At 38.9% G+C, this 16409-nt stretch overlaps 1 protein-coding gene across 1 annotated transcript in view; it reads right to left on the reverse strand.

Annotated features, from left to right (window-relative positions):
• The window catches only part of LOC108701836 (low-density lipoprotein receptor-related protein 1B), a 676036-nt gene that overhangs the window by 308138 nt on the left and 351489 nt on the right, over positions 1 to 16409 (reverse strand). The window contains exons 19-20 of the mRNA XM_041576281.1: positions 3970 to 4050; positions 2649 to 2816 (exon numbers count right to left, since the gene is read on the reverse strand). Coding sequence (XP_041432215.1) covers positions 2649 to 2816; positions 3970 to 4050 — 249 coding nt within the window. The remainder of the gene's footprint in view (positions 1 to 2648; positions 2817 to 3969; positions 4051 to 16409) is intronic.

Below are 16409 nucleotides of genomic sequence, written 5' to 3' on the forward strand. Positions count from 1 at the left end.
GATTTTTTTTTTACTTCGAATTTTCAATCCAACCCTTGATAAATATGCCCCTTAATGTTCTAGGAATTGAAAATTTGATTAGTACCAGTGAGTGGTCTGATAAATGAGAACTACCTATGTTACATAGTACATAGTTACATAGTTAAATTGGGTTGAAAAAAGACAAAGTCCATCAAGTTCAACCCCTCCAAATGAAAACCCAGCATCCATACACACACCCCTCCCTACTTTTAATTAAAATTCTATATACCCATACCTATATTAACTATAGAGTTTAGTATCACAATAGCCTTTAATATTATGTCTGTCCAAAAAATCATCCAAGCCATTCTTAAAGGCATTAACTGAATCAGCCATCACAACATCACCCGGCAGTGCATTCCACAACCTCACTGTCCTGACTGTGAAGAACCCTCTACGTTGCTTGTCTCACAGAAATGTCTCACAGAAAATGTCATCACGCTATCCCATCAAATTAAAGTGTGAACATTGGTAGTATTTTATTGTTCTTGGGAAGGTTAAATGCATACAGTATGCACCCTCCTCCCCTGTGGATAATACAGCAACCCCCAGCAGACAATTAAACACATTAGGGGTCCTAACAATAATTTCCAAATGCTAAAAAAAAACAGAACAAACCCTACCACAGGTAGCGTAGGGCAGGCAGAGTATGGCACACACAGGGAGCATAGCATAGGCAGAGTAGGGCACACACAGGCAGAGTGGGGCAGGCAGAGTATGGCATACATAGGGAGCATAGGGCAGGCAGAGTAGGGCACACACTGGGAGCATAGGGTAAGCAGAGTATGGCACACACAGGCAGCATATGGCAAGCAGAGTATGGCTATGTATTCATTATAAGCAGAACGCTTAGCTAAAACGTAAGTTGTATGGCTTTTTCCTTATCAGAACAAAGTGTAGTACTTGTATAAATATCTAAGAACTTCAAACACATACTTTTATTAGTAATGCAAAAATATGGTCAGCTCTAGGGTTCTATGACCTTTAAAAAAAATGTTATATGGTCAGCAAACTCCTTGTCAAGTACATGTATTAGGTTCTAAATATTAAATTAGAATAGGAGCAACATTTTGTATGCATCTTCTAAATAACATGAATAAATTGCTGCATATGTTGTTTTTAATGTTTTTTTGAAGCTGGTATTCAAATTAATGAATAATTGTCAGAATAATCTTTTAAGACTTTCCATGTTGCTTCACTTTGATCTTGCCAAGTTGCATTTTGCCAGTAAACAGGAGGTGCAGCATAAAGTAGATCAAAGAGAAACCTGGAACATCAATTTAGCATGATAAGGGTGCCATTGAGTCTGTGATAAGTTATATTTTCCAGAGCTTTAGAGTAGAGTGCAGTGTCACTAGATTTTCCAAGAATAAGAGCATTAGGCTCTAAACATATGCTTTTTAGTGGAAAAATATATGCAAAAATTTAAATAGTACTTTTCAGTTTAAACTAGAATGGTGCTAGCCCGTTTATTTAGGGGAGAAGAAAAAGTGACAGGTAGGTAGTAGCTACAGTACTTTAGATATTAATTTTCACAAGATGAATACTTAAAATGGGAAACATGACAATAAATTAAAGCAGAGCAGATAGTGAAAATGAAAAATCATCATATGTGCCTATCTTTACCAATACGTACTACATTTGGCCACTGCTCCTGTATAAACTATAACAAACAAGGGAAAGTTTCAACAACTTTCCCTTGTTAGTTATAGTTTATACAGGAGCAGTGGCCAGCTCCATGTTGTAGCTCCCACCCCACTCAGCTATAGTCAGTTGATCCCACCGGTGTCTAATAAAAGGGCAGCCGAGTTTGCAGGTAAAACTTAGTCCCTTTGTCAAATGTATAATGAAGCAAAAGATTTCTTAATGAATCAGATGCAATTTGAGTGTAGGACTGGCCAGATATGGGATGACTTTGACGTAGTTGGCCAGCTTAAATATATTGCAATATATGGACAAACAATCACTGTTTTGTTTAAAGGGTAAGCCATTTTTAGTAGCTGCACAAAATGCCTCAATGTCTTAAATATATTGATAATGGGTTGAGTGCAGAACAGCTAATTATTGACAGAGTATAAAGTAGAAGAACAGATTTAAAGTAGAAAAAAATAAGAGTATTAATAGCACACTGATTTCCAGAAGGTCGGAAATTAAACTATGAGAGTTTTCTACTTATCCTTCTTATTTCGAGAAGTCAGTAGAATCTGTGAAAGAACCCAGCTACTTAAAATAATAATTGAAAGCACATGGTCAGCAATAAAAAGTGACATTTCTTTCTCTTGTTAACTTTATTTGAAATGTAACCAAGATATCACAAATGTTCTGCAGTAACCTCCAATTAAATTAACTCAGAGGGCAGCTGACTCCTTCTTTGCAACAAGGTAAATTTCATCAGCACAATGATTGACACTGATGGTAGATTACATCCAGTACAACCACAGTCTGACTCTTTAGAAAAAGATTTAATAACTAGGATCATGCAATATGATGTATATGCTTATGGTTTAATTAAAAATGCATGTATTTTATTTTCATTATAATTAATGTACTGCTTATATTCATAACCACTGCCTACAGGTGCATTGTATTTGTATTTGAATTCCTGTTCCCCATTTGGTTGTACTGACCTGTTCTAGAACAGTTAAAATGAGTTTCATCACTAAAGTCTCCACAGTCATTGTCACCATCACAAACCCAGTGTTCAGGAATACATCTTCCACTTGAGCATCTAAACTGCTTATCAGTGCATGAGACTGAACATCCCTTCTCATCACTGCCATCACCACAATCATCATCTGAAATAATTCAATGTAAACATATAGATGTAAAATGTAGAAGCAAACAGGTATGTCAATGAACTATTTTGCATTTGCATGTTCTAAATATTTAAGACAACGGTTTAGAGTACTTACATTTTCTCTGATGAGCACTTCTGAATCATTTTTAATGTGCCCCAAACTACTATATCAGAAGAGTCCAGCTGGCTGCCCCATGGCTAAAAGAGGATTAAGCATCTGTCTATACTTTTCTATGGGCTGATGAGTTAAATTATTTAAAGATATTGAAATATTTTACAAAGAATTCTACTCAACAGCTGCCATGTTAGTATAACAAAATGCCACCAAACTATTTATTAATAGTGCATTAACCATAATCTTCAATAGCAAACCATTTGCAAAATAAATGACATTGGAAAGCTTGATATTGCAAATAACATCATTAATTATCTCAGAAGTACAAACTGCATCCACCTACTTGTGATTCACTCTCAAAATAGACTGGTAATGACTAGACCAGATCTGTATTTCCATACACAAGTTATTCATTGTCGTATTATAATGTGTCTATTGTTGTGCTTATTTTAATCTGGCACAGATTTACTAAGATTCATAAGACATTCATGGTCTTTTCACTTGTTTTCACCAGGAAAAAAATGTTTTTGAGCTATCTACTATTCTTGGGAAATTTTTAATAAATAACCCAAAAAAAGTCATGTTTGTAAAAGAAACTTTGTTCACAAAATCACACCCAATTTTTCATAAAAGTTTTTACATATTACCTGACTTTGTAAGGGAACCCCCCCTAATTGTTAGTCAGACAGCACTGTAAGCACATTTTCTGTGGTTTTAGGTTCAGGTTAATAACTAGCATCAACCCTGAACGGTTTCTCTAAAAATTTTGGAATTTACCCAATTAGATTATCAAGAATGATGGAATCAGTTGGGACAAAATGTTGATCTCAACTGACAAATGTATAAACCATGGATAGCACATGGTAAAAGAGGCTCCTATTGAGGGTAGTGATTTGGGATCATCTCCCGTTAATTGGCAATGAAGTATCTCAGTAACAAAAAATGTACACTTTTGAATTTTTTAGGAATGATAATTATAATAATAAATAATAAAACAATTATTAAATTATGGAAAAATGTGCACATTTAAACTTGCCTGAATCACAGTGCCACTTATTGCTAATGCAATGGCCATTTCCACACACAAACTGAGTATCAGATTCACATGTCTGAGGTTCTGAAAAATAAAAAAAATAGTTAAAATGAATATTTAAGTATGCCCAAGGGAAATATATATAATTTATACTGTATATAATGTAAATTATTCTTATAGGACCAGTTGAAAATATTTACAGTCTCCTGTGCAAAAGCTAAACATATTGCTAAACATATAAACCACAATTTTTTCTGGTTGGGTTTTTTTTGCAAAACCTAGAATTTTTTAAGATTTATTATACCCCGAAGCTGCAAAAATTGTGAATCCAAAAATCTCAAACCTGTTGAGGTCATGTAGAAGTCAACGGGAGATGTCCCTTTTATATTTTGAAGATTTTGTGGTTTGCGCTTATAGGCTTATAGGTCTAATAGGTTTCTATATGTTACTGCACCTAGGCAAATTTTGTTTATATGTTTTTATATACAGTATGTATCCAAGATGCACAATGCCCATTGTTAATAAAGTGGGCAGATATCACGAGCAAGATAAAATATTAAAATTCTGTAAAGGTAACAGACTTGGATATTACAAGATATGTTATACTAAGACTGTATTTCTAAATTATTTTACCATACCCATTCTATATCATTTTAACATATTTTATATAGACATCCTCTATCATTATTAACATATACCCATCCTTCATACCACATACCCTTCCATTGGGTGTTCAAGGTGTGTTTTACTCATCTAGCCTTGACCACATAGTAAAAGTGCCAGTAAAATCCTCTAGGTATACCATTACAAAATTAATTATACTGGGTCAACATCATCCATGGGATTTTAATCACCATAGATACTTTTGCATCTGGGGTTATGCTGCACGCTGCATCTGAATAGGGGGACAAGGGATGAGGGAGGATACATATATGTTTCCCATGCCCATCCCTTATGGACATAGCACTGCCTAACACAAGCAGCAAATTATATATTGGAGAATGGCGGTCCCTATGTTCCATTCTGAAGGACAGGTACTTGTGGCCAGAAGACAGTGACTTATGCTGTACACCTTCCCACACTAGTAAGTAATCAAAAGCTCCTTCCAGGAGTCAGTTATGGAGGCCTATCAAAGGTCAGTTTTTAGTGGTTTTAGAGATTTTTGAAACCATGACTAAACTCACTTTATCTAAAACCACAAATGTCATGACATTTATTAAAAGAAAAACGGAAAATAACGAACGTTGGACTAAAAAAATATGAATACCTTTTCGAAAATTTAGCTTTTCGGAAAATTCCTAGCAAAAAAAAAAAAAAAATCTGAAAACCTCTAAAAGTCAGAATTGATTAGAAACAATCCGATAGGATTAATGCAGCTTTATTTATGCTGAGTACATTGTATTTTAATTTGGAGAATATTTCACCAACCAACCAGGGGACATTTGACCGCAGTCAAAGTCAAAGTTATCAACTTTTCCTGGCCAATTCATGACAAATCATCATGTACAAAAAGCAAAGATATAATCTGTGCAGGTTATGGTTATGCTTAGGTTATGCCGTGTCCTTTTCTGCTGCCATGTATGCAAAGGGGTAAGGGATAGTGATGAGCAAATCTGTCCTGTTTTACTTCACAGAAAAATTCACAAAACGCAGTCAATAGGCATCAAATATTTTTTGCACAACAATTTTTTTACGTGCGCAACAATTTTTTCACACCCCATTCAAGTCATTCAAGTCAGCGGGCATTTTTTCTTGTGACTAATTTGTCTAGACTACTTTTTTTCTCAGCAACTTTTTTGTCCAAATGCATTAAAGTCTATTGGAGTTTTTTCTTATGGTAACTTTTTTGTCTTTGCAAAAATTTTGTGTTTGTGACAATTTTGCCTTGGCAACTTTTTTGTCACAACAAGTTTTTTTCAGCACATTTTTGCAAAAAAAAATATATATATATTGCACGTGGCAAAGTGTGTAATTTCACTGCAAATCCATGCCTGGTGAAAAAATTTGCTCATCATAAAACAAAATACTAGAATAATATTTTTGCTTATGAGGATTAATAAATAAAACATTTGGTGGGGGCGTGGCCAACCTTGATGGAGGAAGCACGCGTTGACTAGGAGCTCCTCGCCTTAACAGGCCTTTTAAGCTCGAAATTCAGCAACCAGCTTAGCCAGCTAGACGAATTCGGGTCAGGTGTTATCGGAGGTGGCCCGCTATACAACATGGGCAAGAAAAAGCCGCTACCATGTCTCCATACCTTTAGAGATCACAGTCGCAGAAAACGAAGGCCGTGCGGCAAGATGGCGCCGAAAGATCTATGGCGCACCACGAGAGCGACTCACCGAGCGCTTCTCCTTCCTCGTTGCCGCCGGATCCCGAGAGCCCGCAGCTTCACCTTACAGGTCAGTCTCCTGCTATCACTACACCCCCGTGCCACCTGCAACCGGTTACTGCCCCAGTATTAGCGCAACATCTGGCGCAGCTTAAAGAGGCCTTGCAGGACACTATCACGCATACGGTCTCCCGGGCAGTCACCGCAGCAATCAGGGAGGTTCAAAGAGACTTAACTGACCTGGGTGAATGCACGGACAAATTGGAGACATATACTGATGATGTAGCTCAAAGGCTGGGACTTTTAGAAGACGAGAATTATACGCTGCGAGAGGAATTAACATACCTTAAGGACACCTGTGAGGACCTGGAAAACAGGTCTCGCAGACAAAATTTGAGATTTAGAGGTATCCCTGAGACAGTGGGGGGCCCTGAAATTGTGCAGTACTTGCAAGATCTATTTTGTGTTCTATGCCCCCAAGCGTCTTCAAAATTGTGGCTGCTGGACAGAGCCCACCGTTCATTGGCTTCAAAACCCCCAGACCACAAGCCACCTCGTGACATAATAGCGAGGTTTCACTACTACGAAGGCAAAGAAATGATAGCCTCTGCGACCCGCTCTATGCAATCTGTGGACTTTCATAACTGTAAGCTGCAGATATTTGCAGTCACTTTGGCCAAAAGGAGGGAGCTCAAGCCCATAACACAGAAGCTGAGGGAAAACAAAATTCCTTACCGGTGGGGTTTCCCTTTTAAACTGGTTGTTAACCATAGGGGCACGACACACACACTTCTGAACCCGGCAAAGGGAGGTAAATTGCTGTCAGCATTGGGGCTTCAATCCAAAAGCCCCACGGCTTCCCCACGACAATCTCCTGTCAAACCAGCACTCACTCCTCAATGGAACAGGGTTCCTACTTCCTCACTAGAACCCAGACTAGCGCTAAGTCCCTCTCCTCCAGCAGAAGAAGGATGAGTCTGCCTAATGGACCGCTCCACCTCTGTTTAATAAGTTATCAAAATTCATTTGGCAGGATGCTGACTAGGCCTGTGTTACTTCATCTGTTTCCTTCCCCCCTCACATTGAGCCGAGGGCTCTTTTTGGCTCATCAATGACTGTATTACCTGAGCCACGAAATTTATTTTCCGGACTTTCGCAATGCCAAATAGGCGTATCATCTACCTCTTTTGCTGCCGGATGTTCCATACAGTTAACCTTGTTTTTGTTTTTATTATTTTCAGCCTTGGTATTTGTTTTCTTTTGTTTATCTACATTCAAATTTCATTGGGTTAATAATGCATGCAACGTATCTGAATTTACAGTCAATGCTCTGTTGGGTAAATATTATGTGGGTTTTCAATCTGACACCAGCCATGAGCTGTTAGTTGTCGTCAAGCTGCTTTTGAGATATAGGGAACTCCCCCCATGTGATTCACCTTCCTGTATTAGTAAAGCGCCCAGACATTTTTGGATCAATTATGGTTAAGCTGATATCATTAAATGTCAAGGGACTGAACAGTATAACCAAAAGATACCTGACTCTTAAGGAACTGAGGCTTTCGAGGGCTGACATTGCTTTCATACAGGAGACTCATTTTGATGCATCTAGCCCCCATAAACTGAGTTCTAGATATTTTCCAATTGGTTACTATGCTTCCGGCAAGCATAAGAAAGCTGGTGTGGCCATACTAATCCATAAAGACTGCCCTCTTCTTGTAAATCAGGTTATTCGTGATCCTGAAGGACACTATTTACTGCTATCAGCCACCTATACAGGGATTCCAATTAGCTTGCTTAATATATACTCCCCCAACAAAGGGCAATACGCCTTCCTACTGAAGATCTTACACCAACACCTAGATACTCTCCACCCCTACTTAGTGATTGGTGGTGATTTTAATATGACTTTTTCGCAGACCATGGACCGTTCCCAACAGGCCCTGAATCAGGCGACCCACAATATGTCCAGAAAATTTAGGCAGCTAACACGACAGTTCTCTTTATTCGATGCCTGGCGGATCAATCATCCAACTGAAAAACAATATACATTCTAATCCAACCCTCACAAACTCCATACCCGTATTGATTATTTCCTAATTTCACATCCCTGCTTGAAACTTCGTTACTCCACTGACATACTTCCCATTACATGGTCCGATCATTCCCCCATAGTCCTGCAATTGCACCTTGCTACGCTCCCAGGCAGAGAACCACATTGGCGATTGAATGAGACTATCCTTCATGATGCTGACACGGTTCAACAAATTGAGTCTGCACTACAGGAATACTTTCGACTTAATACAAATTCAGTACAGTCCCTGCCAATCCTATGGGAAGCGCACAAGGCTACAATTAGAGGTAGATTCATTGCCCTTGCAGCACAAAAAAAACAGCTATATCTTGGCACTTACAAAACTCTACAGGCCCGATTACGCGTGCTTGAGAGCTCATACAACGCCCATAACTCACCCACTTTGCTGACGCAAATTTTACAAATACGAGGTGAACTGAAAGCAGCTAGATATAAAGAAATTGAGAAAGCTATGATCTGGACCAAATTAAAATATTATGAAAAAGGTGATAAGCAACACACACTTTTAGCGAAAAAACTAAGGGATCAAAAAGTTTCGACTAGGATAGCTGCCATCAAAACCCAGTCAGGCCAATTAACGTACAATCCTGATCGAATTGGGCAGATCTTTCATGATTTCTACCACAAATTATATAACTTAGACCTGCGCTTGCCAACTGGTACTGATTCAGACCTGAACCCTCTTACTAATTTTCTCATGGAAGCAAACTTACCAAAATTCATGGAATCAGATTTGCAAACACTTAACCAACCCATCACTCCGGAGGAAATAGCAGCGACGCTTAAGTCAATGCCTAATGCTAAAACTCCAGGACCTGACGGGTTTACATACGAATATTATAAGACTTTCCTACATATCTTCTCTCCACTTCTCACAAAACTTTTTAATGAATACCTTCAAGGTACCCCTATTCCACATACGGATCTTACTTCATACCTAGCTTTGATCCCCAAGGAAGGTAAGGATGCAACACTCTGTACTAACTATAGGCCCATAGCCTTACTAAATTCTGTTTTAAAATTATTTTCCAAGATCCTTGCTAACCGTTTTGCCCCCATTTTGCCCCGTCTCATACACCGGGATCAGGTGGGTTTTATACAAGGTCGACAGGCGGGAGATAACACGAGACAGACCATTGACCTTCTGGAAATTGCCCATAAGTCGAAACAACCAATGCTCCTACTTAGCCTAGATGCCGAAAAGGCTTTTGATCGCTTAAGTTGGCCTTTTCTATTTGCCCTTCTCCGCCATCTGAACCTTGCAGGTCCCTATTTAACTGCGCTAAAAAGTTTATATAGCACCCCTACAACATATCTCAAGCTCCCAGGTCAGGCCCACAGTCCTGTTTCAATCACCAACGGCATGAGGCAGGGTTGCCCTCTCTCTCCTCTGCTGTACGCCCTTAGTATTGAGCCTCTAGCAGCTGTAATCAGGAACAGTAAGGACGTCACTGGGGTACAGGTTAATAATGAGCAGTTTAAGCTGTCACTATTTGCTGATGATGTACTATTAACTATTACTAACCCTTTATTAACCTTGCTGTCCTTGCATAGAATACTGGAGGTATATGGCAGTTTATCGGGACATAAAATCAACTTGACCAAAACGGAAGCCCTGCCAGTGCAATTACCCCAAATGACCTTAGAAATTTTAAAATCTAAATTTGAATATAACTGGAAATCTAACTTCATTACCTATCTGGGCACGAAAATCACCCCTTCCTATAACCAGTTGTTTGGCTGCAATTTCACTCCTCTTATCAACCAAACGAAGTCCACCTTGCAACGGTGGAGTACTCATTCTCTTTCCTGGTTTGGGAGGATTGCTGCATTGAAAATGAACATTCTCCCCAAATTTTTGTATTTATTTGAGACGCTGCCTATCCCGTTTCCCCGCAAAACTTTTCAGGATATCCAGGCCTCATTTCATAACTTCATTTGGGGAAATAAACGCCATAGGATATCAAAAGCAACGTTAACCGCTCCATTGAGAAACGGGGGTCTTGGTGTTCCCTTCCTCCAGCGGTATTATGAGGCGTCACACCTCAGACAGATACTGGCCTGGTCTCATTGGGACTCTAATACCATCTGGGGCCATATTGAAAACGTACAGTCCTTAGGTAACCATCTTAACTACCGCATATGGTCCTCCAGTAACAAACCACATCCGTTATCTGATCTTCTGCATTCGACACAACATACTCTGCGAATCTGGTCTGCCCTTAAAGCGAAATTCAATTTAAAGTCGGCTTACTCCTTGAATACACTCTTCTTGAAAAACCCGGACTTCTATCCAGGTACATTGCAGGGATTTTATTCCAGGTGGCAAACCACATCTCTGTGCAGGGTCAAGGACTTGCTGACTCCCACTAACACACTCCTGACATATGGAGAACTCTGCCAAAAAGCCCCGCTGGCTCATCTTCGACTGTTTGAGTATTTCCAACTACGACACTTTTTGCAACCATACCTACAGCAGGCTAAAACTGCGACTCCTCTGCCATTTGAACTTTTGGCTAGATCGGGCTTGCCACAGAAAGGCTTGATTTCCAGGATCTACAAGATCTTGCTGGACACGCCACTGAATGAACGTCCCAACCATTCCTATATGGTCAAATGGGAAGAGTCCTTAGCGCAACAATTGAGTGCAGAAGATTGGACTGCAATCTGGACTAACGCACAGAAAATGGTCACTTGCACCAGACAAAAGGAGAGTGTATACAAGATACTTATGAGATGGTATCATACCCCAGATAAACTACACGCTTTGTTTCCAGACCACCCAAACACCTGCTGGAGGCAATGTGGTGATGTTGGTTCGTTGCTACATACTTTTTGGTCCTGCCCCAAATTACAAGCATTGTGGGGTGATGTTGAGAACTTACTAACCAGATTAACCACCTACAATTTGCCCAGAGATCCTTTAACTTACCTTTTGGGTAAGCCGTTCCCCCGACTGTCCAAACACTCCCAGATCTTAGTTAACCAGGTTTTAACGGCTACCAGATTAGCTATAGCGGCCAAATGGAAATCCACAGACCCCCCAACCTTAACTGAAGTGATAACTAGGGTTAACAGTAATCGTTTCTTTGAGGAGCGAATAGCTTTTCTTCAAAACACAACCCCTAAATACTTGCGGATCTGGTCTGTTTGGGTACTTGGGGGTCTGGCTGCCTGAGACACTCGTGCCTGTAGGTTAATTTATGATCTGTTTCCACTGATTCCTACTTTTGTGCTACATTGCTGCTATCTCAAAATGTGTTGTTGACCCAAGGCTGACTGTTCTGGTTTATTATATATTTTTTTTTTTTTCTTTCCTCTTTACCTCTGTTTCTCACTCATTTCCTTTCCTCTTCCCTCCCCCACTTCCTTCTCTGACCCCCCTTCCTTTAATCCTGAAGGAGCCTCACGGACCCTGTAATTGTTCAACACTGTTTGTGATGACTTGTGTTATTTTGTATGGCTCATGCTATGTATGATTCCTTTTCTTGCTAATAAAAACTATAAGTTACAAAAAAAAATAAAATAAATAAAACATTTATTCTACATTAAGAAGCAGATTTAACAAGGGTTGAATATCGAAGTACAAAAAACTTAGAAATTCGAACATCAAATTAAAAAACTTTGAATTCGAATATCGAGTTCGAAGTTTTTTCAACAAATTTGGCAATCCAGCAGTCAAATAAAAATTGTTCGATCGAACAATTAAATTCTTCAAATTGAACGATTCAAACAATTTTAGCGATAGATCGAAGGATTTTCCTTTGACCTCTAAAGACTTAGAAAATGGTTGTAGAAAGTCCCCATAGGCTTACATAGCACTTCGGCAGGTTTAGTTTGGCGAAGTATTAAAGTCGAAGTTTTTTTAAAGAGACAGTACTTCGATTATCGAATGGTCGAATATTCGAACGATTTTTATTTAGAATAAAAGTCGAAGTAAATTCGAAGTCGTAGTATCCTATTCGACGGTTGAAGTATCCAAAAAATTACTTCGAATTTCAATTTTTTTTACTAGAAAATTCCCTTGAATTCACTTAGACCCTTGATAAATCTGCCCCTAAATGTATAATAGCTTTTTACAAAGGTAATAACAAAGGTAGGTAAATTATAACTAACTTTCAGTCTCTCTTCTGCTCATGCTTCCATTAGGTCTGGAATTTGTGTCCTCACTGCATGCTGACTTCACAGAACTATCTTATCACACTGACTATGAAGATTTTCATTCATCCAGGTCATGGTATGTCTAGTATAGGTAAATATAGTTGTTTTAGATTTACCTATACTAGACATATCTTACCAATCTTAACCAGTTCTTTTAACCTAGAGCTTGACCACTTGGTCTTTACAGTAAGGGGCAGATTTACATAGGGTCGATTATCGAGGGTTAATTAACCCTCAATATTCGACTGCCGAATGTAAATCCTTCGACTTCGAATATCGAAGTCGAAGGATTTACTGCAAATAGTATGATCCAACAAGGGTTTTAATCCATCGATCGAACGATTTTTCTTCGACCTAAATATTGTTACAAAGCCTATGGGGACCTTCCCCATAGGCTAACATGGCACTTCGGTAGGTTTTAGGTTGCGAACTAGGAGGTCAAAGTTTTTTTCAAAGAGACAGTACTTAGATTATCGAATGGTCAAATAGTCGAAAGATTTTTAGTTTGAATCGTTCGAATCGAAGTTGAAGTCGTATTCAAAGGTCAAAGTAGCCAATTCGATGGTTGAAGTAGCCAAAAAAATCATTTGAAATTCGAAGTTTTTTTTATTCTTTTCCTTCACTCAAGCTAAGTAAATGCACCCCTTAGTAAATATTAGATTAACTTAAAAGAGTTGGACTTCTAAGTAGTGATGGGTGAATTTATTCGCCAGGCATGGATTGGTGGCAAATTTCCACATTTTGAAAATATTTTCTGAAAACGGTGGCGAAAAATTGTTGCGCATCAAAAATTTCCAAACGCCCATTGACTGTAATGCATTTGGACAAAAGAGTAGCACGTAAAAAAATTGTTGCTTGTGTCAAAATTCACACGCGTTGACTACAATGCATTTCACAAATCCTTCGCCATTTGCAAATTTTAATGACAAGGTTATAAGGTTGTCACTTGCATAGGAGTAAGTTGTTTGGATCACAAAAACTTGGTAATATAGTGGGTTCCATTTACATAGTGAATACAGTAGAACCCTGCTTTTAAGTTTCCTGAGGACCACACAAAAACAATGTAAATTACAAGAAAATTTAAAAAAAAGAACAATGCTTACCTGTACCAGACCAAGAATAATAGGAGTACTTTCTGGAAACATTTATATTCCAAGTACATACATTTATGGTTCTACTGTATTTATGTATATAGTTGTTTTACTGTGCTCATCTTTTTTTAGAGATGAGCATTGTGCATACATTTTTACAATGTGAGCAAGCACATATTTTTCTATGCCACCAAAGTTGTGGCATACCGTATATACTCGAGTATAAGCTGAGTTTTTCAGCACCCAAAATGTGCTGAAAAACTCTACCTTGACTTATACTTGAGTCAATACACAAAATGCTGCAAAACCGAAAGGCTGCGCTTCAGGAGCTCCTGCTCTCTCACCCATATCCTGGTGGAAGTTAGCTTCAATGATGGCTTCAGTGCATCATCAGGCAGCGCCAATGTCCTGTGTAGCCTGATGGGGCTTTCAGAAATGAAGCTGTGGGTGTTGCCATGGCTACCATATGAGCCACTCAAACTTCCAGTTCCCAGCGGATGATGCGGGGGCGCGCATAGTGGGGGTTGTGTTCTGTTGGAAGGAGTTTCTCGCTACTGATTAAAGGGAGTCAATGTGAATGAGGTGAAATGGTTGAACCCAGCAGACGATGCGGCTCCTCTAAAAAAACAGTAAGCATTGGGGTGGGTGGGAATGTGAGGAGATAAAGTTGTGTTGGAAGTAGTGATGGGCGAATTTATTCGCCAGGCGCGAATTTGCGGCGAATTTGCGGGATTCGCGCCGAGAGAATAAATTCGCGAAACGCCCACGAAAATTCGCGGTAAAAACGAGACGCTGGCGCCGTTTCGCGAATTTTTCGGCTAAGCGAAACGGCGCAAATTCGCCCATCACTAGTTGGAAGAGACCAGCCAGGAGTGGACACGGGGGGGGGGCCTCTGATACTTGGGAGTAAACTAGGACTCATTTCAGTCTTCACAAGAGTCAGAGCAGGCGGAATTAGCAAGAAAAGTGCAGGGAGTGCGGGCGAGTGGCTGCACGTTTGCATGTTACTGAGGGAGGAGGGAATTTGACGGGCTGTGGGAGGCTCTCATTCATTTGCCAGTGAAACTCGAGCTTAAGCCTCTGATCAGACTGCTGGAAGTTCCTAGCAAACCTGCAAGTCTGCCACAACCTTGCCTGCTGTCTCATTCCCTTTCCCTTCAATGAAAAGGAATGTTCTGACTCCAGGAACTTGCATAAAGAAATATGTTATGTTGTGTAACAGTTTGCAGCCCTCCAGCTGTAGCTGAACTACTACTTCCATGCACCCCACCCCACCAACAGTGCATTTCTCACCCTAGGCTTATACTCGAGTCAATAACTTTTCCCAGTTTTTGCAGGTAAAATTAGGTACCTCGGCTTATACTCGGGTCGGCTTATACTAGAGTATATACGGTAACTGGAATGGAGAGTGTGTGCATAAATATTTGCCATATTTAAAAAGCTCTTAAGGACAATTGCAGTGCGCATAAACATTCACAATTATATTTGCACATTGCAATACACCCATCTTGTAAAGCTTTATAAATATAAAAAACGTATAGGGCAAATATGTTCACTGAGCGAATCAAGCGTCTCTACATTTATAAATGAGCCCCAATAGGTGTTCTTCAAGAGAATATTTTCTCTTTCCTCATTTTCTTACTTCTAATAATACTAAGCTTATTTCCCAGTATTTTTGATCAATCTTCTCCGTTGCCTGATGCTATAAAGACAATTTTAAATATTTAATCTAAAATAACCCAAGGTAGTTTTTTTCCTCTGAACAGATTCATATTTCTTTACAGTTTAAATAATATTTCACTTGAGAGACTTCTCTACCCTGGAGAATAACAGAACACTAAATATTAGCCATTTATCTGTCCATGTGTGCATTTTGTAAATGTATTTCCATACTTATATTCTGCTGTATTTACCTTAATGTATAGCATAGAGTAAAATGATTTCACTTAAGACTTCTTTTATAGTTTATGGGCATACTTAAATTAATTATACTATTACTGATCTTAATTGTAACTTATATGGCAAATAGCTACTATCCTTGCTGCATTTATTTTTGTGTGAATGTACAGTGTGTGTGTGTGTGTGTGTGTGTGTGTGTGTGTGTGTCTGTGTGTCTGTGTGTGTGTGTGTGTATAAAAGAATATTTTCATTAAAAACCATATTTAAATTTGCATTTTTTAAAATGTTTGAAGTATGAAGGATCTGCATGACAAGGGATCTGAATGTCCAGCAGCCAGATTACACTGGTTTATGTTTAGAGATTGGCAGAATAAGATGCAGCTTTGATTGGGTGAGAAGTAATGAATTAAGGTAGGGGAAAGCTGGGCTGGGGGACAGAGGAAGAGAGGGCTGTGATGTCAAGGGAAGAAGCAGTTGACTTCCTTATCTTCTGAGCAGATAGAAACATTCCACCCACCCTCCCCCTTTTTTGCATATTTTGCAAAAATATCAGTAGTTTTTTTTCTTTATGTTCTCATATTAATTAATAACTGAATGTGGTTGTTTTTCTGAATGCAGTGTTATATTGTGGTTTCCGATTCTTTGTAAAGTATAAGGGGGTTATTTATCAAGGTCCAAATTTATCTCATTTCTTTATCTATTTATTTCTAATATCATTAGGCTTGCACTTTAAATATTATAAATGACCACTTTGCCATATTGAACCATCCTTTTTATAGACCATGATGTACTTGAATATGCATCATTCCCTCATGCCCCTTAAAATGAATAAAACCAACTTTCCTCTGCCCTTCTGTCCTCTGGAAGA

Source organism: Xenopus laevis, chromosome 9_10L (genome assembly GCF_017654675.1).
Source record: "Xenopus laevis strain J_2021 chromosome 9_10L, Xenopus_laevis_v10.1, whole genome shotgun sequence".
Classification (NCBI taxonomy): Eukaryota; Metazoa; Chordata; class Amphibia; order Anura; family Pipidae; genus Xenopus; species Xenopus laevis.